This window comes from Juglans regia, chromosome 7 (genome assembly GCF_001411555.2).
Source record: "Juglans regia cultivar Chandler chromosome 7, Walnut 2.0, whole genome shotgun sequence".
In the NCBI taxonomy this organism is placed as follows: Eukaryota; Viridiplantae; Streptophyta; class Magnoliopsida; order Fagales; family Juglandaceae; genus Juglans; species Juglans regia.
In genome coordinates this window covers 39003915-39030172 of record NC_049907.1, presented here as the reverse complement: position 1 = coordinate 39030172, position 26258 = coordinate 39003915, and the positions used below count along the sequence as shown (strand labels likewise).

General features: G+C 35.8%; 2 protein-coding genes across 4 annotated transcripts; one reads left to right on the top strand and one right to left on the bottom strand.

Moving 5' to 3' along the window:
• The first annotated feature begins 8098 nt into the window (after positions 1 to 8098).
• On the top strand, positions 8099 to 11799 carry LOC108991188 (KIN14B-interacting protein At4g14310-like). Its single transcript, XM_018965352.2, has 3 exons — positions 8099 to 9797; positions 10184 to 10794; positions 11156 to 11799. The coding sequence occupies exons 1-3, from the start codon at positions 8151 to 8153 to the stop codon at positions 11691 to 11693; spliced, it is 2796 nt and encodes a 931-aa protein (XP_018820897.2). The 5' UTR covers positions 8099 to 8150; the 3' UTR covers positions 11694 to 11799.
• A 2611-nt stretch (positions 11800 to 14410) lies between these two features.
• LOC108991186 (phosphate transporter PHO1) lies at positions 14411 to 25960 on the bottom strand. Of its 3 annotated transcripts, XM_035691961.1 has the most exons (16): positions 25670 to 25716; positions 24797 to 24825; positions 24604 to 24702; positions 24201 to 24444; positions 23230 to 23599; positions 21878 to 21926; positions 19836 to 19907; positions 18445 to 18574; positions 17956 to 18076; positions 17109 to 17358; positions 16253 to 16357; positions 16122 to 16166; positions 15832 to 15984; positions 15374 to 15661; positions 15120 to 15256; positions 14411 to 14743 (listed from the first exon to the last, which is right to left on the bottom strand). In XM_035691961.1, the coding sequence occupies exons 3-16, from the start codon at positions 24682 to 24684 to the stop codon at positions 14653 to 14655; spliced, it is 2136 nt and encodes a 711-aa protein (XP_035547854.1). In that variant the 5' UTR covers positions 24685 to 24702; positions 24797 to 24825; positions 25670 to 25716; the 3' UTR covers positions 14411 to 14652. The 3 variants fall into 3 exon arrangements, with proteins under 3 accessions (XP_035547854.1, XP_035547852.1, XP_035547853.1); XM_035691959.1 differs by lacking the exon at positions 24797 to 24825 and having other exon boundaries at positions 25670 to 25960; XM_035691960.1 differs by lacking the exon at positions 24797 to 24825 and having other exon boundaries at positions 24616 to 24702; positions 25670 to 25960.
• Positions 25961 to 26258: the final 298 nt, after the last annotated feature.

Genomic DNA, 26258 nt, shown 5'->3' with positions numbered 1-26258 from the left:
TAGAGGCAAATTATACCTTTTTCGACGATTATTTTTGCCGCAAAAGCCTCAAATTTCATTGCAAAAACTCTATCCACATAGGTAAACAATCACCCCAAAAATTAGGAGTTTTTTGCTGCTATTATTTATTACTAGAAAAAATCAATTGCGGCAAAAACTAGTCGTCAGAAAATTGATGGAAATGATGTACGGATAGACTATTTTAGATCACCCTTTTTATCGCCGCACCTTCACCATTGTTATGGCGATGCCCTTTTTATGCAATTTGATGTGTTTGGGCTGATTAGTACTAGTATGCCTTCATCAATCACGATTGTATTTTTATGGAGCATTGATTTTGGACTAAGGATGCAGGAGACAACTTAGGAAATTTGTGTGAGAGTTCATGGTTTTGGGAGATCGATCTATTTTCCTATCAAAGTGTGGTAAGAGTTTTCCCATCCTAGTAGGTGTTGAGCTACATTTGACTCGATGGTGATACATTTCAGAGATCTCAACTTTAGGCTGGTTGTGGAAGCTATACAAGTGCATAGCAAAAGCGTGATACTTAGTGATATGATGGTTGGGAGTAAAAAATTTCGTGATCATTATGAGAAATTAGTTGTGACTTGAGATCACATAGAAATTTAAAATTTGAGACTATGATGTTCATTGTGGGTTGATTGTGTTGCAGTGCAAAATTTATGGTCATTAATGATTAACTTAAGAGGAGATTGATAGGTCACCAAAGTGTAGAATATAATGAAGATTGGAATTTGAATCTTATGTGTAAATAGTGGATAGAGTGGTCTATTGTATAAAGGAGACAATCATTAGAATTCAAGGATGTTGTCGGAGATGCCTTTGTGGAAGTGGAGATTTTGGACTACATGGCCTACCTCGAGACTTCAAACATTATGTATTTTGAAGAACTAGTTATGGTTATAATAGACGAGCAACAAGAGCCCATGGGACTTGAGATAAGGATTATTGACTCCATAAAGTCCTTGGAGGTTAGTTGTAGCCACCCCTAGTAGATTTTGAAGATGAATTTTTTTTAAAAGAGCCCTTCTACTCATTATCCCTACACTACAGTTAATTTTTTATTTTTTTTCTTTTATTCTTACTAAATGAAAGGAATTTTTCTACTCATCATCCATATACCACACATATAGACTCGAGGGACACCTTATACCACTTTGCTAAATTTAATTGAACTCCTCCCCCACATTGCATAAGAGAAACTTCATTGTAACTTATTGATCTTTACCAACAAGAAGTGAGAACAGGGGTAGAAAAGTAGGCGGTTTCAACATAATGCTCTTAAATCAAGATAGTCCTACTAGCCCGTGACAAATGCAATCATTTCTACTTGTCCAAACGAAGTTTCATTTTCTCTATGATGTCATTCCAAATTAAGTATGCCTTAAAAATTGCTATCAGAAAGAGACCTAAGTGGGTAATTGTCAATGAAGTCACCATGCATGCAAAAATGGTCTTCAAAGTGTCAATGTTCTCCGTTTGACCTGCATAAGGTAGATATTCCAGATCTTAGGTATGGTTAGGGCTGCCTAGTAGAAAATAAGTGTCATATGCTAACAACAATTGAGAGATCAAAATCTCCATTTGTATTTCTTGAGCCCACATACAAGGAGAAGGGATCACCATCACTAAAATCCAAGAGTTGTTAAAAATCTGTTTAGAAATCTCATTCCCAAGATAGAAAAATCATTGTGGATATTTAATGGACTATTTGATTACACTGATTCTCCCTAAAATCACATTGCTTCAACCTATACAGCAAAAAATGCTATTTCACATTATCACATGTGTTTTTGATATCCAACTTACAAAACACTGTGGTTTCTCTTGACCGAATTGAGTAGCGATGTGACCAAATCAGATATTTGTCTTCTCCCAATAAAAACATTTTGAGACTTCGATGTGATGTCTACATCTCAAAATGCCTTCATTGGAGTTTGATGTGTCTTTGACTATGTATTGGTTGCTAAAGAATGTCCCAATAGTAGACAAAGACTAGTAGAACCAAAGATTGAACCAGATTTAAAGCAGGCATATTATGATCAAGCTAGTTGGGTTGTTTTGCTATTTGCTGGAGAGATGCAAATTTGGAGCAAAATGTGGAATTGGATAGCACCATTGTATTTCAGCAGTTATTGTGGCTTGAGATGAAGGGATTCATTACCTCATTTGCTCACTGACACTGTTATATTCATGGGTTAATGGAATAAGGAAGTGGTTTTCTCTCACATTTTGCTTATAGGTGATACATTGATTTTCTAAGAGAAAAATCTTGACCAATTCCTTCCCTTATGGTGTCTATTCTTATGCTTTGAAGTAGTGCTAGGTCTGAAAGTGAATTTGACTAAATAAAAAATGATCTCAGCTGGGGTTGTTGGTAATATTGACTAAATAGGGTTGTCTTTGTTGTCCAAATTGCTTGCTCTTTTATTAGGCTCTTTTCAAGGCTGATGCTTATTTTTAATTGCATTTAGAAAGCATGGAGCATTGGTATGCTATTAGAAGCTGATGTAGTTGTCCGATGAGTGTTGGATTCATGTTGATTAGGAATGCATTACCCAATTTATGGACTTATTTTATGTTTGTTTCTTCACTTCCTGTAGGCGTTGCTGATGGTATAGATAATCTATGAATAGATTTCCTGTGGGGTGGTGCAAGGGAGGAACTTTAGTCTCTCTTGGTGCATTGGCCAAAGGTTTGTTCGATGTCTGTAGGTGGTTTGGGGGTCCTAAAGCTACTGTTGTCTAACCGAGCCTTGTTGAAAAAATTGTTATGGCGTTATGCAAGTGAACCTATGTGTTTAGGAAGGGTGGTTGTGGATACTAAATATGTTCATTGGATGGACAAAATTCTAATTAGGTGACTGGTTTGAGTTGATCTTTTGAAGAGTATTTGGACATTACAGATGGAATTTTGCAACTCATTTTCTTTTAAAAGGAGAAGCATTCTATATTTATTTTTGGCAATATGTGCAGTGTGGAGACATTTTCTTAACCTTTCAATAGTCTTTTAAAGGTTAATTTTAAAGGTTTGTTTATACACTGATTTGTAGAATTCACATAAATCAATTAAACTTCTTCGAAGAATCTTTTACCTTTGTAGTATTACTTTTGAATATTTGTAAACATTCATAAACATATAGTGTAAATCCTCCTAGGTCATCTAGATGCCTTTCAACATGATATTGAAACTCATCCATCAAAAATGGAGATCATACTTGCTAGGACAACCCTTTGTGGTGAAAACCGACCACCAACGTTTTAAGTATTTGCTAAAACAAAAAGTATGGACTCGTATGCAGTAGAAATGAGTGTCTAAACCACTGGGTTGCGATTTGTTGGAATATATGAGGGGGCAGGACAACACAATGGTTGATGCACTATCTAGAAAATTTGAAGGTTAGCCTCTTAAAGAGGTTATCACTCTTGTTGCAATCTCTCTGCTGACTCTAGATTGATTAGAGGAGGTCAAGCAGAGGTACAATGAGAATCCAAAGATGCATGAATTGTTGCTGAAATTTCAGAAATGGGATTTACTTACAACTTACACAGTCAAGAATGGGTTGATGTTTTACAAGCAAAGGCTAATGGTTGCTAATGATCAGACCTTTAAGCAAAAAATTATACACTTGTTGTACACAAGTCCCATCGGGGGTCACTAAGGTTATGACAAAACTATACATTGGGTTGGGAGAGATTTTTACAAGAAGGATTGAAGACAGATATTAAGCACTTTATCAGACATTGTGACATTTGTTAAAATGTTAAGGCCGACCAATCTAGGCCTAGTGGCTTGCTACAACCACTACCAACTCCCTCCTAACAATGGTCCCAAATCACCATGGATTTCATTGAGAGTTTGCCTTATCACATGAGTTTAAAGGGAGGTTTGGGGGGTGAGATGAGAATTTTGTGTTTTGTTTTGAAGTTTAAAATATTATTTTTTAATATCATTATTATTTTGGAATTTGAAAAAGGTGCATTGAGATTTGAAAAAGTTGAATTGTTTATTATATTTTATATGAAAATTTGAAAAATGTGTAATGATAAGATGAGTTGAGATGAGAATTTTGTGTTTTTTCTTGTGTCCCAAACCTGCCCTAATTGTGTGTGGATTGTGGTGGACAGACTCACAAAGTATGCACACTTCACTCCCTTAACCCACCCTTCACGACAAGGATAGTAGCTCAACTATTCACTAAGCACATTTTGGAGTTGCATGGAATGCCAGCCTCAATTGTTCCAGATAGGAATAGTACATTTACTAACAATTTTTTGTCAGAATTGTTCAAGATTCAGGGAGTCCAGTTAGCCTTTAGCACTGCCTATCATCTTTAGTTGGATGGGTAATCAGAGATTATTTATAAGACATTGGAAAATTACTTAAAGTGTTTTGCTGGGGACCGACCGAAAGATTGGGCCCATTTGGTCCTTTTGGCCAAGTGGTGGTACAATATAGGCCAACACTTTTCAACCCGTATGACTCCCTTTTAGCCCTATACGGCTATCGCCCATCCCGATTGCTAACTTACACCTCTGGACATTCTAAAGTTGAAGTTGTTGAGGAAAACCTAAGGGCTAGAGATCAAATATTGCAACTTTTGAAGCACAATCAATAGAGATCACAAGGCCGTATGAAAAATATGCAGATTTGAAGCATAAAGAACAAAACTTTCAAATGGGGGAATGGGTTTACCTATGTCTCCAACCGTACTGATAGTCAACAATGGCTTATTGCCGTAGTCTCAAACTGGCGCTACGATTCTACGGGCCCTTCCAAGTAACCACATGGTAGGGGAGGTGGCCTACCAACTTTAGCTACCACCCATCGCCCTCACGATCCACCCCATTTTTCATATCTCCGAGCTGAAGAGGAAGCTCAGAAGGAAGATCTCGGCCATCCCCACTCTCCCTCCAGCAGATCTAGGTGGGATCTTCCAACCCGAGCTTGAAAATGTGTTGGCCAAATGAATTCACAAGGTTTGAAACCTACCACAAGCCAAGCTTTTGTCTGAGGACCTTAATATCTTTTTGTGTTGTTACATCCAACGAGCATGTGAGTCTATTTACAATTTTGTATCTTTCAATCAAAGCATTAGCATTGGCTTTCATCTTCAAAATTCATCTAAAAATACATGTTTTCCATAAATTCAATGTTCGTGACATAACTTCATATTGAATTAGTCAAAATAATAATATAATATTATTTTTTTAATAATAATTTATTTATTTTTTAATATTTTGTAACTACACAACCATATGCTAATTAATAATTTAATTTTTATTTAAATTATTGTTTTTCAACTATTATTTTTCCTCAACCTATTTCTCAACTATTAGTTGGGTCTGATTTTTAGAATAAAATATTAAGGTAGTTGGGTTTTATTTTTTGGAATAAAATATTAATTTTGAAGATGAATAGTACATCTTTAAATATGAAGAAATACTCCCAAATATTGTAACTCATATTTTAAGTCCCTATTGTTTTACTACTCCATTGCAGATCATTCAAGTCATATTTCTTCAAATTTTGAAGATGCACTAGCATTTGGCTAAGCCAATGCATTTTAGTGCATAGTGACCATGAGGTTGCTTTTGAATTTGCCTTAGTCAACACCTATTTCATTGTAGAATTGGGTGTGGATTGTTATGTATGATTTTATGCAATTTAGAATTGAGAAAATCTTATAACCAGTCAGTCCATTATATCCCAAATAATTGCCCCCAATATATGAGTGACACATAAACATTCCAGATTAATCCTCATGTAGCCTCACATCAGATTTGAAATTCTCAAATCCCCTCTCACATGGAAAGAAAATCTCCTCCGGAGCATCCTCTTCTCCAGACCAACGCACAACCTTCTCCACCGCAAGCCTCCTCTCTAGAGCATCATCTTTCTCCAGTGAGCTTGCCCCCCAAATCGCCTTCTCCTATATGTATGTTTCTGACTTATTCTTCTATGCGCAAGACCGACATCCTTCTCTGCTTGTGTTTTATCGCAAGTGTATTTTATGCCCAAAATTGCAATAAGTGTATGTTATGCCCAGGATCGTCTACTGCTTGTTTGAGTGCAAGTCTATATATTATACAAATTTCATCTTGCAAGTTTCTATATATCATATTTTGAATTATACAAAATTTTTTAATACCAGCGAATTGTAAATGTAATATGTACATGAAAGCTTAGAGATAACTATTTGAAGCAAATTGTATGTGTATTTTAATTTCTCTTTCCCTTCTCTGGTGGTTTGATGCTCTTTTAGATGACTATTTGAAGATGGAGGGTTACTACATGGAATGTGCTTGAGTCTTTGACCAACTCAATTTTTGGTGGTTTAATGCTCTTTGAATAGCTTCCTTTCTCCTGCTGTTGAGAGAAAGAACAATCCCGAGACGACGTGCGATGGAACTAGTGACGAAAAATTGATGATGGTATCGTGCGGCAGTAGACACGGGAAATACGGTGTGCGAAAGTTTTCTAAATGGGGCTCAAATCGATTTCTAAATGAGCGAGGAGAAGATGTGTTTTATCGTTTAGTGTAATGAGTCTATTGTAATTTTTGTAAAATTTCTAATGTGACAGTGTTATTGGATGGCTGCTAATGCCTCAATGTCGGATGGAGCACTGTAAAGCATCTTTGTTTAGAATTTTCACCCACTCTCGAAGAGAGCCATAGCATCTATTTCTCTGTGTTTTCCCGTAGAATTCCTTTATTTACAGGTTCAGTGTGTTACATCTGCTATCCTACGACCAAGTTCCTAAGAGAATCTCTTACCTTGTAGAATTACTTTTGTTGAAATTAATATCCTCCATTGACTGTTAGTCTGTTAGTGCAAATTTTAAATATTTACTTTCCTTTTTTTCAATTTTTTATACCTGGAAATGCTGTTTGTTATTTCTATTTTTTTCATTTAACTTTTCTTTTAAATCTAACATTTAGTTTTATTTTTTAATTTTATCTTCTACGTTCTTAATAGTAATGTGTGTCTTAAATGTGATTTACAAAAGAGCTATGCTACACAACTTTTCAATCTTCACTAGGGGTGAAAACCGACTGTATCGGCGCGGTTTTGGGGTAAAACCGACGCCGACCGATAGTTTAATTTTGGGGGAGGAAACCGGCCGAAACCGATCGATGGGGAGAAAAACACCGGCCGTCTCGACACCGGCAATTCTCTGGCGGTTCACGGTCGGTTCATCGGCGAGTTTCGTCTGAGAGAGTAGAGAGAGAGAGAGAGTGTCGCAGAGGAGAGAGAGTGGGGATGAAAACGGCGATGCGTCACTGGGAAGAAGACACCCGAGGAAGAAGACGACCTAATTTCAAAACGACGCCGTTTGGTCTAAACCAAACGGCGTCGTTCTACTTAATTTTTTTTTAATACCTTAAGAATAAAACGACGCCGTTTAGTTTAATACCAAACGGCGTCGTTTCAGTTATGTTAAAACACAACTGCAGACTTAAAACGACGCCGTTCCACTTAAACTTAAGTGGAACGGCGTTGTTTTGAATACAGAATATATAAAAAAAAAATAAAATTTCTTTAATCGGCCGGTTCAGCGGTTAGAACCAGGTTCGAACCGACGCCGAACCGGCCGATATCGGTTTATACTATTTTCTGCCGCACGCCGACCGGTTCTTCACCGGTTTCGGCCGGTTCCGAACTCCGGCGGCCGGTCTGAGTCGGTCTAGGTCGGTTTATCGGTTTTTTGTACAGCCCTAATCTTCACACACTATATTTTTTAAATTTTTTAATATTTTTTTTAAAATTTTTTTGAGTTTATTTTTTTTTAAATAATTTAATTTTTTTATTTATTATTCATATATTAAATATTTAATAAAAAAATAATAAAAATTAAAAAATATGTTGTAAGCAGAAGTTAGGAAGGTTGGATAGAATTTTTCTTTACAAAATAGCTGATGCGACCCTACGAAAATGAATTCAAAACTCGAAACTGAGTTTTATTTCCCGCCGAAAGCTACCCGATCTTTCGACACGTATCAGTAGAACAGTACCTCGAACGGCTTCATTTTAAATTTTTAATCGTATCCTCTCTCTCTCTCTCTCTCGGAAAACCCATAAAACTTTCATCGGATTATCTTTGTCCATTTATTTTATAATCATACAATGTCTGCCTCATCGACTCGCCGCCTCAAGCCGTCCAAACCCCTGACCCCAGTCTCCATCTCCAGCAAAAACGCCACCCGTGCCGTACACAATTCTTCGTCCATCGGCAAAGAAAACCCCGGGCCCGCTTCCCGGCCCCGGTCCGCTGCTCAGAAGCCCGCTATCCGGTCCATGCCACGCGTGGACAAGGCCGCCGCCTCGTTGACGGGTCCTGGGAAAGACGGAAACACACGTCTCCGGTGGTCCACGTCGTCGGCCCCTAGAGGCAGGAGCCCCAGTCCTTCCGAGTTCATTCGGGTTTTCTCGGATCGGAGGGTTTCGGTGGGTGTGAGTGGTGGTAAGGGCTTGGAGAGTGGGAAGCAGAAGGACTTTAGGTATGCGAGTGTGAAAGGGTGTGAAGGGAATTCTAGTGCGATTAGGGTTTTCAGGGATCGTAAAGAAAAAATTGGGGTCAATTTGGAGAAAAAGAGTGGGGTTTGTGAGGAATCGGAAGTGGAAGTGGGAAAAAGGGGTATGAGTTTGAATAAAGTTGGTGTTTTGGAGAATTGTAATGGTGAAGTTAATCTAAGCCTGAAGTTAATAAAATCGAGTGAGACGGGTTTAAGTTTCGATGATAAATTTCAAGATGGTATGCGGGTTGATGAGGTTTTGAAGTCGAATGAGGAAGTTTTCAAGGTTGGAAATGGTGTAGATCTGTATGCGGAAGAGAGTGGTGGGAAGTCGTTGGATAAGGGGACGGTCTCAGAGAGTCTAAAACAGAAGAAGTTAAGAAAAGGTGTAGGTGGACGCTCTGATATAGAGTATCCCAGCAAGCTTCATGAGAAGCTTGCTCTTTTGGAAGGGAAGGTGAAGAGGATTGCGTCGGATATTAAGAGGACAAAGGAGATGTTGGATAGGAATAATCCAGATGCATCGAAGCTCATACTTTCGGATATTCAGGACCAGATTTCGGGAGTTCAGAAGGTGATGGGTAATGTCGGAGGTGAATCGGATTGTAAAATGGCATTACCGAAAAAAAATGATGGGGAGAGTGGGATAGTTGAGAAAGGAAAGAGCAAGATAGCGGATAATGCTAACAATTTCGTCGTAGGATTAAATAGCGAGGAACTGGAACCTAGATTACTTCCTCATCATAAGTTGCTAAAAAATGGGACGTATCTGAAAGCAACATCAGAAACCTCTCAAGGTCATGAACCCCATGTAGCAGTACCAAATCATGAGTCAAAAGAGGATGGGAAGTCGTTTAGCCCTATTGACGAGAACCATTTATCCTTCGAGTTGTTAGCTTCTCTGATTAAGGGGCAAAATAAAGTCGCTGGAAGGGATGGGCAGGCTGATATGGAATGCTGTGAAGTTCAAGAAATGGATGGTGCGACGTCTGCAGGAGTAGAAGATTCTTTAAACACATTCAATGGAAAGTGCAATATAGAGTTAATTCTCACATCTGATGAGACGCTTGATGAGTTTGATGATCAGGAAAATGTGCAGGGTGTGAAACTTGGTGACAGGACAGACGATACTTGCATTTATGAGCTGAATGAAATTGGCCGTAAGACCTCAACTGGAGGATGGTTTGTCTCTGAGGGGGAGGCAGTCCTTGCCCACGATGATGGTTCTTGCTCATTTTATGATATTACTAATTCTGAGGTTGGCAACCTAGTTACCTAAATTAGAGTGCATTTCCTTGAAGTGTCTCTGTAATTATTTTATAGTGATATTTGATTTGCCAATTTTGTTTCCCTTAGAGATCATGTTATCCATTTCCCGAAAATAGGAATACAAGTAGTTCAGATCACTTCTAAATGCAGTACATCAGTAATGAGTTTTGGCTTGATTCTTTTGTTTCAAATTCTTCATGCGATGATTTATCTTCACTACAATTATGTCTCTTTCCTAATGTAGCAGTGGAGCATGTTTATGTGAACGGACCATGTTACATGTTTAAGTGGTGCGGAAAGATTAGTGCATGCATGGATATAAACAAAGAACTGGCACTTAAGATGGGTTTTGTCTCTGATGCGTCTTTGTTTCAGGAGAAGGCCGAGTACAGGCCTCCAACAGGACTCTCACCTGATATATGGAGGGATTGTTGGGTAATTCGCGCCCCTGGTGCAGATGGTTGCTCGGCAAGATATCTTGTGGCTGCATCCGCTGGGAATGCTATGGATTCAGGTTTTTGCTCTTGGGATTTCTACACCAAAGATGTGCGAGCTTTCCAAATTGAGGGTGGAGCAACCACTTCAAGAACAGTACTGGGTTCCTTACCCTACAATATCGTGCACAGAAGAACTGATATTTCTAATATTGTCCCAGAAAATCAACAATGGTGGTATAAACCCTGTGGACCCCTTATCATTTCGACTGCCACCAGCCAGAAAGGTGTGAGAATTTTTGATATCCGTGATGGAGAGCAAGTTATGAAATGGGAGGTGCAGAAGCCTGTCTCAACAATGGATTATTCAAGTCCAGTACAGTGGAGAAACAGAGGAAAAGTGGTTCTAACTGAAGCAGAAACAATTTCTGTGTGGGATGTGAACTCTCCGGGTCCTCAAGCACTATTATCTGTCTCTTCAGCTGGTCGAAAAGTTTCTGCTCTTCATGTCAACAATTCTGATGCTGAATTAGGTGGTGGGGTTCGTCAAAGGTAATTGCAAACCTTTTTTTTTTTTTTTTTTTGCTTTCTTCACTGTATGCACTTTCTTATAATTTCTCTTTCTAAATTTTCTAGTTGACATTTCTTGCTTGGCAGCGGCAGCTTGGCCGGTTTTTTCTCTTGAGATAGACTGTAGTTTTTTATTTTTTATTTTCTCCTATCAACTTCTAATGAAGATGTATTTCTCCAAGTCCAAATACGGTTCTAAATCTGAGAATTTTATGCTTCTGATTATAGCTGGGTTTCTATAGGCAAAATTATTAGCAGCACTTGAATACATGAATGCTATTTAAAGTCTCTCATTTTAGTAATTGTAAATTTGTATGACATAATTGATGCATGACAAATGCAGAGTAAGTTCATCGGAAGCAGAAGGAAATGATGGTGTTTTCTGTACCACTGATTCTGTTAATATTTTGGACTTCCGCCACCCATCTGGTGTAGGTCTTAAGATACCAAAACTTGGTGTGAGTGCGCAGTCAGTTTTCTCTCGAGGCGATTCCATCTTTCTAGGCTGCACTAATGTAAGGTCAGGTGGGAGAAAGCAACCTTCTTCACAGCTGCAACAGTACTCGCTGCGCCAACAAAGGCTATATGGCACTTACACCTTGCCAGAATCCGAAGCACACTTCCATTACACATCAATAACACAAGTATGGGGAAGTTCAAACCTTGTAATGGGTGTTTGCGGACTGGGGCTATTTGTATTTGATACCATGAGGGACGATTCATTGCAGTCTTTCACAATTGATTCTGGAAACACTCAAAAAGTTAGAGATATCATTGGTCCAGATGACATGTATTCCCCTTCCTTTGATTACTTATCATCTCGTGCCCTCCTTATATCAAGAGATCGCCCAGCAGTGTGGAGGCACTTATCAGAGGTATGAACTATGATGCATGCATGCTGAGACCTGCTAGAATGATTTATCAAGCAGAAAGAACCATCAGCAGAAGAATGTGCTGTTGTTTTTGCTCCGTTTTCTGTCATGCTATGTAAGATATATATATATATATATATATATATATATATATATATTTTATAGGTAAATTACTAAATGCTATGTAAGATATTTGAAATAGTATGTGTTATATTGATCCAAGTTGAAGTTATTATAGAAATCGGAAAAGGTGTCATCGTGAATTTCCTGCTTTATTAGGAGAGGTTCACCTTCGTTAATTCCGAGAGCCAAAATAAATTCTCATTCTATCTTTTTACTTTTATATAATTCAATACAAAACATTTTTCAAAATTCATTTTAAAAACCCTCATAAATTAGAAAAAAAGTAACATGTTCTAGACTCTGAAAGACCCTCGTCTCCCTCGAAATTCTGAATCCCTCTCATACGAGAGGCTTTGTACACTTTCTCTTAGTATGTATAACTTTAATGGAGCTTATTATTGACAAGATTAGTTTAAAACGGCCAAAAATTGTAAGGCCGTGTTTATTTTACAAACCATCAAAGAAATAGAAAATTTCATAAAATGCCGACTTTTTGTATTTGAGTTCCGTAACTCAAAAAACGTTATAATTTAGTTGGTGGGTTCATTAAAGGAGGGGTTGGAAACTACTTGGAATTTAAAAGAAAAAAAGGGGCCACAATTTTAACAAAGTCGAACCAAATAGAATAGCTGAAGCCATGAGGGCTTATAAGAAATGCGTTCTAAGTGGAATACAGAAGATGGCATTCCGTTCACCTGTTCTCTTTGTTACTAATGACCTCCCATTATTAGATAATTCTGCAGAGAGAGATCCATACTTTGTTCATGAGAAAAGAGCAATTTGACACAGAAACGGCAATGGGTTAACAGCGGCTAGGATGCAATTCACTGGCTAGCATTTGTGAGGCTATATTACTTCCCCTGCTATCGAGTTCTTTGGATGGAAAGGAAGAGACCAGCCTAGCTAGCATGGCTGTGCAGTGCTTCTGGGTCTCAAGCTCCATTCCCTGACCAGGTACACTCTCTATCTTACTGCGGCAACGGTTGATGCAACTAAACATCTTTGTATCATCATACGGGAAAAGTTCAGTACAATTTTCTGTACATGCTAGTGACGCTAGCGAATGGGGGGAAGTTGGGAAGCAGGAGGCATAATCGTTTGTGATGCCTAGTGTTCTGCCCAGTGCTGTTGGTGTCAATCCCTTTATCACAATCCAGTCAACTGCCTACTACTTCCAAATATAAAATCTGAGTCCTTTAGAATAGGTGCCGTTCTCAGCCTCATTTGTTTTCATAGATGAGATGAAATGAAATGAATTAAAATTAAAATTAAAAAATAAATAAAATATTGTTAGAATATATTTTTTTAATATTACTTTTATTTTGAGATTTGAAAAAAATAAATTGTTTATTTTATTTTGTGTGGAAATTTAGAAAAATTATAATAATTAGATAAGATAAGATGAGTTGAGAGGAGTTGTGAAAACAAACGAGGCTGAACAGTTGCACAGAGCACAAACGAGTTATTTCTATTTTTCTTCTTTTATCATGCACACATGCTTTTGAACACTTGCACAGAGCACAAACGAGTTATTTCTATTTTTCTTCTTTTATCATGCACACATGCTTTTGAACACTTGCACAGATCACATATATCCATATTGTATAGCTATTATTGGGATTGCATCCAGCTATCAAATAAGGATCTATTTTATATTTAGGTTCAAATTGCAAATATTTGATCCATAGATTGTGTGGTCTTCTCAAATTTGAGTTCTTTAGACTACAAGTTTCAGTTTCTCTTGGAGATTTCAGCATTTTGAAACCGAAACACTCCTCCCCCTACCCTAGCTACCCCTTGTGCCCTGTACTAGCAGTAAAAGTAAGTAGCACATAAGAATTTACAATTTAAATTTCTGATACATACTTGAAATGAGGATTTTCATCAGATGATCATCTGAGAACAAGACGAATCTCAATATACTTGCAACCGAAACTTACTGAACGAGCCACTCTGACGTATTATGAACGGACTTCACACCTTAAACTCGATTGATTACTTAGAAAACAATACCCTAACATATATGGTCGATCAATTGTACTTGGAGAAAGCAGGTGATCTGTGAGGGTGAAGGTTTTAATGGGAAGTGAAAATCACAGGTCTGCGTCTGCATGAAAGTTGGAGTTTATACTTTTGTCTGATTCATTTAATGGTCAAGGCTAAATGATCTGGCAAGTTTCACATTCTCACAAGTTGCTTTTATCTCTCAAACACAAGCACCACTGTATTAATGGAGTTATTGCCTTCTTTTCTCAAAATAATCATATTTCAAAACATTAACATCTTTGTTGGTTTTCGTATATATGTAAACATTATTGATGGCGAATAAAGATTCAATGAATTAAGGGGTAAAAGTGGGGGAGCCTTGTGAAAGGGACCATGCAGTGGGCTCTCAAGAAGAAGTGCTGCTTTAATTTTATCACCTTACTATATATATCCTATTATAACTGTTATTATCATTATTATTTTGAGGGCATATATTGATTCCTCTTGATTAATTAGTTGTGACTACTAAATCGTCAGACAAAATTTTCAAATAGCCAAATTATTGATTGATGAAGAAAAAGGAAGGAAGAGAGTTGCAGAAATGTAAGACGCACTACTTACTTATAACCTCATGTCCAGTCCAACTCGGAATGCCAAAATGTACCGGAAACATATTGTTAGTTTTACACGCGCCTTTTTTCATTACAAATGGCGCCTGAGGATTCACATTTTGAATTGGAAATGTAATGAATAAGGGAGATCAGATCTCACATTTTGTTATTTATAATGTGGAGGATCGGTTCTAGTACTATCAGCTTGGCATGGACATGATCTGTACATTAGTCTAAGAATAGCATATTCAGCCATCAGAATCCATCTCGTGGAATGGTAATGGAACTTCCTTCACTGCCCTGTAGTTTCCGACGTTGTTTAGATGCTCATTCTCCAACCTGTTTAGGGACAGTTTACCATTATGATCAGAAGATTTGTCCCCTTTTCCATTATATATAGGTCACAATGTACCCTTTTGACTGTTTTTCAAAGGTTCCCGTTAATACTGCCTTTTCTTTTATGCCCTTTGGATACTAGGTGAAAAATGAAGTTGATTGGAGTTGTCTCCAAGCTTTTAGAGGCAGGATCATAAACACAATATCTGCTAATGTAGTTGTTGCTTTTTGGACCCAAACTCTTGAAAAGTTGATCATATGGTTCAATATTTATCTAAGAAAAATGCTAAATGTACTTAAGAAAAATGCTAAAGTTGATCATATGGTTAATTCTCTTCCAAGACACGAAAATAACTTAATCATGTGAGATCGGAAGTACCTATAAAAGTTCCAATGCCCGCGACGAATTACTTCTAATGAAGCCAAGACAAAATCTAGCAGCCGTTGTTGAACATCATTAACGTTCAACTTCAACACAGATTCCACCCATGCGACTCTTAGAACAACATTCAAGGCCTGCAGTTCAGTTTCTCATCTCTTCAGATCTTTGAGATTGTTGTTTAAAAGAAGGCCCCCAAAATTCTATCAAAGATTCAAAAGGAGAAGAGAGTGATCAGAGAGATAAGTACTCACGATGGATACATAGTAGATGTTTTTGTTTTTCAGAATCAAATCATCTCTTAGCCATAAGTTTTTGGAGTTTTGTTTGAGAAGCCCCCAGTCCTTCACAAAATCCCAGTAACACTGATATACGGTGGCCACCACGGAAGTTACTATGACTACGGGAAACCATATGCTGTGGTGGTCGTGATTCTTGTGATCATATGTTAGCCTCGCGCCGGCTGCCACCATGGCCGAAACATACTTCCCCATGTTAGCCAAATGGTCCACGTCATTGCTATCAAACCATCGTCTTGCACACTTGTAATTACATTGAAAATTAAGCAAGGTGTTAGTTGGATCAGATACATATAAGATATAGGCTTTTACAAACAGTACTAACGATTTAAACAACCGATTAAACTACTATTTCAGAAGCATGCGCGCGCGCACACACACACACATTTATATAAGGAGTTCTGGAGTGCTACCTGCATTGCACGCCAATAGTATGGCATAAATGAAATGACATAAGATAGATCCTTGAATAGCCTTCCGTTTCTGCAGGTTTCATAGTGGTGTGTTCTAAAATTTCCCTCCAGAAAGTAGCAGGCTGCGGATTCCATCTGCCTCAACAACGGAATCTAAGAAAGGAATTACCAAAGAAATTAATTGGATATAAATGCAGCATGATCATCAGTGTGTTGCGAAAAGAGAGTGAATCTAAAACAAATTGAAATGGACGAAGTTCAGCGTGTAGGCTTTGAGATTGAGCGGTTACCTGGCTAGTAAGCTGGTCGGCCATGAAAAAGTCGACCAACACAACCTGCGTAGAATAGAACTCAAGTCATTATATTGCAGAGAATGAATGGCATTTTTTAACCAAAGGAGAAAAGAAATGCATAGATGTACCTTATAAAATGGAGAGAAGAATATGTTACGAATAACACGGATAAAGCAGTAGCGCGTCGTGCGATAGAAGATGTCCAATGGGCATATGAGCAGAGCGAGGGAAAACTGAAAAAGGGATTCACGATCAGAACAAAGTTGTGTTTGGAAACACAACTATTCTCAACTACTTTATTATTATTATTATTTACAAACAGTTTATTACTATTCACTACTATTCATAAATTATTTTACTACTATTCTCAACTATCTTACTACTATTCACTGCTAGCAATACTGTGTGTGTGTGTCCGAATGCAGGAAACAGAATATTGTTGGTTGCAAGGACACCAGGCTTTTCTTGGAGACAACCAGAGGATGTTGGGTTTGTGAAGAGGGCCTGGTTTGGATAGTGAGATAAGATGATATTAGTTGAGATGATTTGTAAATAGTAATGAGATTATTAGTTAAAATTAGATAAGATGAGATGAGATCCTAACCTCTGTATCCAAACGGGGCCTATCTAATCAGTTATGGCTTGTGTCACAATTCCCTGGTAAGTGGGAAGTCCATAAAGTTCTACACCCCTTAAAACTCTTGACTCTTTAACAAAGTTATTTTTTAGTTACAGTGTTCTAAAACACTCACGATCATGTTCTACGTGACGATGTAGGAAGTGTCTATGAAATTCTTTTCTTTACGACTACAATCGGTATTGGCAAGAAAATTAACAAATTTTCACTTAACATTATAATTAACATGCTACATTATGTAGGGGCGAGCAATAGCACATAACATCCTAAATTTCTTTAAAAAGGGAAGAATCTCCATGCTATATTGGTAATTTAAAGAATGGACAGAGAAAATTGCTGGCACCAACCAAAAGAAGAATGGCAGGAATGGCATCAACTTGGCCAGGTGAGACGCCACTGGCCCGCAAAAGAAGGTGGACGACCATCGCCCCGACCACAATGGTCATGAGGGTGGTGCAGATGAGGAAGGCATCTCTGTACTTGAGGGATGTATTGGGTGAGAATCCAAAGATGAAGTTGTAATTGATCCTCTTACTCTTCCACATGAACAAATTGCACCCATACATGAACAGGTGCAAGCTTAGTAACGCAAACACACTGCAAAATGTCATACCTTCACTGTTAGTTTGTCAATATCAGATGCATGCGTACGTTTTTCATCTTAAATTTTGCATAAACTGCATGATACAAAATTGATGATAACGTTAAAAGCGTACTGTGAACGGCACCCCAGTACTTTTAGAAGAGATGAACGGCTTCGAAGATAAATGGAGTAGAAAAATCAAGTAATTAATAGAAAACTGTACTCATTTGGGTTTGGTTCTTCACTTGCATTCTTACCAACTATCCCGGCCAATGATCAAAGTAGTACTGAGCTATTTCAATAGGCTTTTAAGTTATTTTTTACCATTAAATCCAGACAATTGAGTTCAGTTCAGTTCAGACGATTTTTTTTTTTTTTTTCCTTTTTTTACTTGTCAACTAATTACAGTGATCGGTACTGATGATTTCAATATCCTGAATTTATGATGATTTTTTTTTTTACTTAAAAATTATGCTTCTATATATTGAGTATGAAACTGAATTATATGCATGCCACTTTTATATGATTAGCAATATATGTATAGTTGGTCTATGAATGTGGGTAAAAAATGAAAATGATATAGGACAACGTGAGAATTTAAAGACCACCACCTGAAAACCGGATATACTCCATCCATATAAGCTATCTCTGTAGGAGGGGAGAACATACGCGACAAGTGTGCTAAGATTGCATATATAGTAAACAGTGATACAAAACAACCAGTAAACAATCCTGCAAAACAGACCAAAAAAAAAAAACAATAATAATTAGAAGAAAACAAGGCTTTATAAGGAACATTATTCATCAGGAAAAAAAAAAAAAAATTATTCATCAGAAGTGGCAAATTAATTCCTTTTGAAAAACCAGCCACGTACACCAGTATTGTTTTGGTGGGGATCGCGGGCTGGCCTACTGAAATTAATATTTAGGAATGATTAGTGACGAATAATCCCACTAGGCATATATGCAAGTATATATATATATATAGTGGCCAGCATGCATGCAGTAGTAGGCCGGGGTTCAACACGAGTTAATTATGGAGATCAATTAATAGTAATAGTATATATAATGTGGCTTAATTAGTGAAAGCTAATAATTACCAACAAAGAAGGTGATCATGTGAGAAGCTTTTTTCTGTTGTGGCCGCAGGAATTTCATTGCCTTTTTCCTGTCATTGCTGGCGAAGTGCTTTATGAATATGGATTCCACTTCGTCCATCAGTTTAACCACCTTTTCATCAGACAAAAAATAATTATAATATATATTAATGGCTATATATTAATATAAAATCATAACGCCTGTAATTCTCAATAAGAAAATGATATATATATATATACCATCATTTTCACAATTTTATAGATAATTAAATCACAAACATTTTTATAAAATAATAATATCATTTTATAAAAAATATTCTTAATTTAAAACATGGCGAATTATAAATCAATTTTTCGGATATATCATTAAAAACCATAAAGAAGGTTTCAATCCACAAATCAAATGATGATAACAAAAGTTGCTAATTTTCCGATGACGACGGGACTGACCACTCGGTTACGTACCCCTGGCCTGTCACATGATTTTGAAGTGTTTTAGAGCTTTGATCAACACCAAGTCGTTAATTATAATGATAAATAATAATAATACCAATATTATATAGTATAATAATCCTTTGAAGTTTGAGCAACTGATCATGATGATGAGGCCGTGGCAATTCATCATTTTATCAAAATAAGGACGCTGGATGCATGGATGCCTAAAAGATTAATTAATTAATTAGTAGTACTGTTCACGATTCAATCAAATGTCACATATCTAAAGAAACTATATATATAATGTGCGGTAATTGTGCATATATATATATATATATAATACAATTAATTATATAGTGGGAAGATCGTTTGAATTTTGGGAAGAGCTACGTATATATATATTATACGTACGTACAAGATCATGTGAGATCATAAATGTGACACACACACACACACACGTAAATATATATATATATATATATCTAATCGTCACACTTCTCTTAATTAATTCATTGGTCATGATTTCAGTACTGTCAGTATCATGACTTTTATTTTTTTTTTCATTCATGACTAGTCATAAATAGATCACTATTTGGATGTGAAATGCAAAAAGGTTTGAGCCTAAAATAATTCAAATTAGGGTGCGACATTAGGCTATATATATATATTATAATATTATATATGCATGGTGAGTGAATGAGTGAGAAAATCCAGAATAATTAAAGAAGCATCATTAATACTCATTAATTCTTGACCTAGCTAGCTGATCTACGTACGTGCAAGTCAAATGCAATTTAAACCACGTACGTCGTGCACTAGCTAATTAAAATATTTTTTATTTTTATCTTTTATTTTTGAATGAGCGAGCAGAGATCATCATCAGGGAATAATAAGGGAGAGATAGATATTTTAAACTAGTGCTAATCGATTCATTAAACAATATGTATGACTTTAATTACCTTATCGGAACTAATAAAAGGAGAGGCCTTCACTGCTTGTAGATAATTCGCAGAAGCATGCTGGTTGGATACCTGCATGCATATGCCGGCCACACGATATTGATCAAATACCTCTTTATATATAAATATAAATATATATATATATATATATATTAACAGAATAATACATAGCTCATGTGTGGACTTAAATTAATTGAGAGGGAAAATTGCACCACTTCTACTATACATAATTGTACTTGCAATGAAAAAATTCAGTGCATGCAGTTATTATATAATTAATGGAGGTAGTGTATTGCTGACCCAAAAAATGAAAACAGAAAACGATCAAGGATGGACCTGTCAAGATCAGTCTGGTTTTCGACATTAATTTCGGGTAAAAATTAATCAGAATTTGATTTTAGCAGGGGAAAAGATCAATTAAAAGAAGAAGGAATTAAAGGTACTACTGCTCCAAATATGACTCATATATAGATGGTTAGGAACGTCATTAAGTATGACTCATAGATAGCTGTTTGGAGGCTAAGGGCTCTCGTTTAGGGAATGAAATAAAATAAGATGAAATGAAAATTTTATGAATAGTAATGAGATAATTTGTGAATAATAATGAAATAGTTTGAGTTGAATATTTTTTAAATTACGAAAATAAAATTGAAAAATACAACGTCTGGGATTTAAAATTTGTTTAAAGATATTATGCAGATTTTACACATTTTAAAATTATATAAATAATTCTATTAAAATTTAGAGATACAATTATAAGACTGTAATATTTATCACTATAATAAATAATTTCTCTTGTTAAAATTTATATATAAATAATTTCTCTTATTAAAACACTGATTTAAACTAATTTAAAATTAAAATAATTAAAATATAAATAATATATCATACATAAACTATCAAATTTAATTTATAAAATACTAAATTAGACAAACGTGCATGGGGAAGGAGAGAGAGGGTGAAAGGAAAAGTGGGAGAAAATGTTAGTTTTTGGATTTTAAATCCCAACCATTCATCTTGAATATTCATATTTAATCTAAAGATAGAAGTTTAAATATTGATTTAAACTAACATAAAATAGATAATTAAAATATAAATATTATATCATACACTTAAAATTAATTTTAATTTAGAAAATACTAATTTTTCATCATTAAATAAAAGATAAACTTTTATAGAATTAGGCAAACGTCCCTTGGACGTCACTCTACTGCTAGTATATATATATATACACACATGCTACTCATCATTCTACACCACTCACGTACTTTATATATTTTAATATTATTTTTATTATTTTTTATTTTATTTTATTCTCCTTAAACTAATTAAGTTATTCTACTTATCATCATACATCACAATATATTTGTTATAGTAAAAATGAAAAAAAATTAAAATAAATAGTGTATGGTGTGTGAAGATGATAAATAAAATTATTATATATATATAGGCAAGTACTGTTTAATTCATTAATATTGAATGATTGTATTCTTTTAGTTTTATTGGAAAATGATCGTATTCAATGTCATTTAATAATGTGAAACTGAAAGCTAGCTGTAAGTGCGCAACCAAATTAAAGCACAACCAGCTTAATTTAGTAGTACTAGCTAGTACTTATATATGCATGATGACATTTGTCCAGAATAACATGACTAAAATGTCTGTCTAATTCGTTTTGTCTGTATGTTCTCCTTGATCTATAAATAAATATATATATATATATATATATATATATTATATACATATAATTATATGTGTGTGTATGTGCTGTGTAGAGTTCATTGGTTGTTGGTTTATTTCATTGGTATTCTTTGTTAATTTTTCCATGGAAAGTTTTGTAACCACGTACGGTGTTCCTTCATCATATATGAGGATTTATATATCAGTAAAGCCTAGAGGTCCTGTCCTAGCTCCTCCTACCAAACAAAAAGAAAAAATGTGTGCGTGTGTTGTGTCAAGTATGTATGGTCTATGCAATATTGATCATCATCAGATATTTCTCATTTGGTAAATTGATGTTCCAATAAACCACAGTACCGTACCTTGTCAAACTTCTTGAGTATCTTTGTAAACGCCATCATGTTCATCGAGCTGCCAAATTAAATAGTTTCTTCGATTAGAACAAGTAAAATTCAGATAATTAAATCTCTACATGATGTATAACTCGAGGGGAAAAAAAAATTGATCACGCCCATGCATGCTGCGTGCAGCTACCACATTCATGAGTATAATGTATTGCGCCGTTGAAGTCACTAATTAAATATATACTTGATGCTAGCATTCGCGATTCTTATGCCGGCCGGCTAGCTCGCTCTTAATTCTCTAAACTTTATAATTCGTAATGAAGAATCGATTAGTAACCACACCCTGATCATCAGCATGCAGTGCTGAATGAACTGCATGCATGCAATGCTTTAAGGATATATATATATATATATATATATATATATATATATATATATAAACATACATCAGCTATTGCAAATTCCAATAATTTCCAGGTCGGATCCATTTAATTTGAGGTAAAAACCAAAACAGTGTTTTTTCCAAAGGAGACTTCTTCTGTTTTTACTTAAGAATGATTTCTACTGCTTGTGACATCATGTAATCTCGTAATATATATATATATACATATATATATATATATGTATATATATATATATATGTATGTATGTATATATGTATGATATATATGTATGTATATATATATATATGTAATTTTGTCTGTTGGAGCTTCCAACCTAAAGCTGGAAATTAACCAGCCAGTATCTTATGAAATTGGTTGCAGGTTTGGTTATATAAAATCAAATTATCTCATTTCTTTTCATATAATTATTACAACTTCTTTAAACTCTCACACAAAATATAATAAACAATTCATTTTTCTTTCAAATCTTAAAACACAAATAATATTAAAAAGTTAAATTATAATAATATTTTATTTAACTTTCAACAAAATATATAATTTTATCTGAACTGCATAACTAAACGAGACATTTATTTATTTATCTATTCAACAAACTAAAGAGGTTATACCGTAAGTTAATGACATTAATCCTTCTTTTCTATAGGAAAACACTACTTTGCCGGCCTTCCGATTTGTACCGCTCTATTTGACCGCTTGGCAAATTTATTTTATTTTATTTTTACTTAGTAATTAAAGAAGTGATTTTAAATATATTAGAATTTTTTTATTTTTTTAAAGTATTTAAATATATTTAAAAAATTGTGAAAAAAAAAAGAAAAAAAAAATCCAAAACTCAAAAGTGGTAAACATGTAGCCCGACTCCTGATCTATATTTAAAACTGTTATTAGTTTTTCACGTCGATCACCAATTAATTAAGTAAAAGAATTAATAAATAGAAAAAGATCATAAAAGTAATTACGTATAACCTGTAAGCTTTGAGCAGACCAAGGACTCTATAGAGCTCCACATAGGCCCCCCGAATCATCTTCTCTGCAGACTGAACCTTCTTTCGATTAATCAATTGATCTCCAGTACGGCAGTACTCTTTTTTGGGACTGATCTTCACCAAATCTTCCCACAGCGATGATGTCAAGGCCGCGATCGCGCGTGTTGGTGTTTCAGCAGGAATGTCAATCTTCACGCCCATCTTAGGCTTCCCTTGCTTTGTTAGTTTTGTCTTCGTCCCGCTATAATTCCTAGTACTACTGTTTCTTTGATCTAATGCTGCTATTACTTCCTCAGTCTCCGAATACATCTGATCATGACTAAGGTTTTCAGCTAATTCAATAGAGCTTTCTGCATATTATAAATTTCATCACAAATATTAATTAGACATGACATTAATGTGTCAGCATGACATTGTTCCATATCTAAAGTACTTGGGCTTTACGGGGAATTAATTCTATAGCCTACATGCAGCATGCAACGGAGAAATGGAATTTCCGTGCACACGCACGTATAGAATTAGGCTGATTTGGTTATATAAAATAAAATTATCTCCTCTTATTTTATATAAATAATTATTATAAAATTTTTAAATTTTACTTAAAATATGATAAATAATTTAATATTTTTAAATTTAAAAATAAAAAATCATATTTTGTTTAATTTTTATCAAAACATATCATATCTGAAGATTCTGAACTGCACAATGACTAGGTGCTTATTTATGGTCAGACCAATCGAATCGCTCCATATTGCTGAGTCATCATTTTAGGCAAAAGTCAACAAATATGGAATTACCATTTTACCCGCGTACCGATGAACAACACCAACAACTCCGAGGAATGACCTAACATGATCAGTATTCAGTGGCCCCATTTTTGGCTGCGCACTCAACTTTGTGGCACGGAAAAACTGAGAAATTATAAAAGTTACCAAAGGAAAGGAAGCACACCGGAATAATTAGAAGACCGGGGAGGAGATACAGATGACCAAGAAGGAGGGGAACTTCCGAAGTTTGGACTGGACGGGGAGTTTTTCTGGAGACGGAGGTGGCTGAGAACTTGCTTATAGTCCACCAAAATCTGCAGCTGTTTGTTTAAAATCTCTGCTTTCTCAACAACCTCACTCTCTCTCTCCTTATAAAATTGGTTGATCTTATTATGTTCTTCGTCCAATTTCTCGAAGAATATCCTGACCTATACAATCAGAAAATACCCATATATATAAAATCAGAAAATAGACAAATAAAATAAAAGATGATCAATATGATGGATCGAGTACAATATTCAAAGAATTTGCTTTAAAAATAAAAAGTACCAAAATGAATTAAACAGTAAATTGTCATGACAATGTACATGTAGTTTAACCTCATCTTCTTGGGAAAACAGTTGAGAGAGATCAGTTTCGTACACCTCCTGATCTTCACCGTCCTCCATGCTTTTACTCCTCCCGATCTGCAACAGAAAATGGATATATCAGGGAGAAGCTTCTTGCTTTCTGTAGTGTCTTTTTCTTTGGAGCTTTATGACTTTATTTTCTATGACTCACGATTGTTTCGTGAGATGATGAGTGTGTGCCTGCAACCGTTTCGTTTGCTTTCGTGAGAGAATGAGAAAAGAAAGGAAAGCATGCAGAAGAAACCAAAAAAGGTTCTATTAATATGGGTTTTGTATTTTCTATTTACATTTATTTTCTTCTTCTGGTAGTTGACAAACTTGTGCATCACTCGAGCTTTATTTTTCAACAGCCACAAACGTCAAAACGGCGAAGGGAGAGTTCTAACTTCTGAGAAACGTAACATGCAGCTAGCGGGGGTTTTAGCTTTGTACGAAGCACTAATATTATGCATGGGACCTGACTACAAGTGATTTAGAAATTCGTCATTTCTCGTATAGGATCCTGCAGCTTGCTATTAATATTGTAAGGTAGATTATCGAAATGGAAAATAATTCCTGAACAGGTTGAGCGAGAGAAATTAGACAGAGGATCCTATCTAGTACGTAGGCCACGAGGACATGGAGCGAAATTCCAGAAACACAAAGTCCGACGGTGGAAAATCAGTCTAGCTAGCTAGCTATCAGTGCATCGGAAACCCGCTGTGGTTTCTGCTGCCTGAAAATGACGTCACTTCACTTTCTGGAAATAGTTCCCAACACGCATATATACAATTACACAACAAGACAAAAATCCGAACAGCGCGCACTAACTTTTTGGGTGCAAAAAATAACTACGACCAAAAAGCTTTCTTAAATGTCGGACTCTTTTTAGCTAGCCATCGTAGATCACCGGGAACTCATGGCTCTGGAAGCATCGAATAAACCAACAGCCGGCTTACAAACTTTTTTTTTTTTTTTTTCTACAAAACAAAGTTCGGTCATACAGTACGCGTTCATATTACATGTGTGTGTATGTGTTATGTACCTGAATCACATCAGTTTTGCTATCGGAATTGCGGAACTTGTCACAGATTTTCCAAGCGACGAAGCGTACGGGGTCGAAAATGGACAGACCATAGTCGCCGTTCATGTCTTGGCGGGGATGTTTGGGTAATCTAGATAGCTTGATCTTCTTTATATGCCTCTTCAATTCCCTATAGCTCAGGTAAGCATCCCTCCATTCAGGGATTAGCTGACCTTCGAGCTCCTTTGAGAACTTCACCATGTTTTGTTATTGAAGTATTATGGAGGGGGAAGAGTGAGGAGCTTAAGAGGCCGTAAGAATGTGATCAGAGAGGTTTACATATATAGATAAAGAGAGAGCCGTGGAGACAAAATCAAAGACAGATTTTGCCACTCAGATGTGGATACTTTTAATGTCTTTACGGATTCTTTTTTCTTTAACTAAAGGGTACCGTGATGGTGGTAAAATGGCTGTGATCATTTTTTATTTTTAAAAATAAATAATAATTATAAATAATGTGAATGCTATTACTACTGATCATTTTGTGGATGGAGCCTTCTCAGGTGGTGATTAATTTTGGATAGCCATGGGACTGGGACGACATATTGAA

What these genes read in the sequence shown, in the direction of transcription:
- LOC108991188 (XM_018965352.2), top strand. Translation starts at nt 8,151, where the DNA reads ATGTCTGCCTCATCGACTCGCCGCCTCAAGCCGTCCAAACCCCTGACC. An exon ending in ATGATATTACTAATTCTGAG is followed by an intron (nt 9,798 to 10,183) that starts GTTGGCAACCTA and finishes TCTTTGTTTCAG; the next exon opens with GAGAAGGCCGAGTACAGGCC. An exon ending in GGTGGTGGGGTTCGTCAAAG is followed by an intron (nt 10,795 to 11,155) that starts GTAATTGCAAAC and finishes TGACAAATGCAG; the next exon opens with AGTAAGTTCATCGGAAGCAG.
- LOC108991186 (XM_035691959.1), bottom strand. Translation starts at nt 25,909, where the DNA reads ATGGTGAAGTTCTCAAAGGAGCTCGAAGGTCAGCTAATCCCTGAATGG. An exon ending in GGTCTGCTCAAAGCTTACAG is followed by an intron (nt 21,927 to 23,229) that starts GTTATACGTAAT and finishes TTAATTTGGCAG; the next exon opens with CTCGATGAACATGATGGCGT. An exon ending in ACTATTGGCGTGCAATGCAG is followed by an intron (nt 15,662 to 15,831) that starts GTAGCACTCCAG and finishes TGTAATTACAAG; the next exon opens with TGTGCAAGACGATGGTTTGA.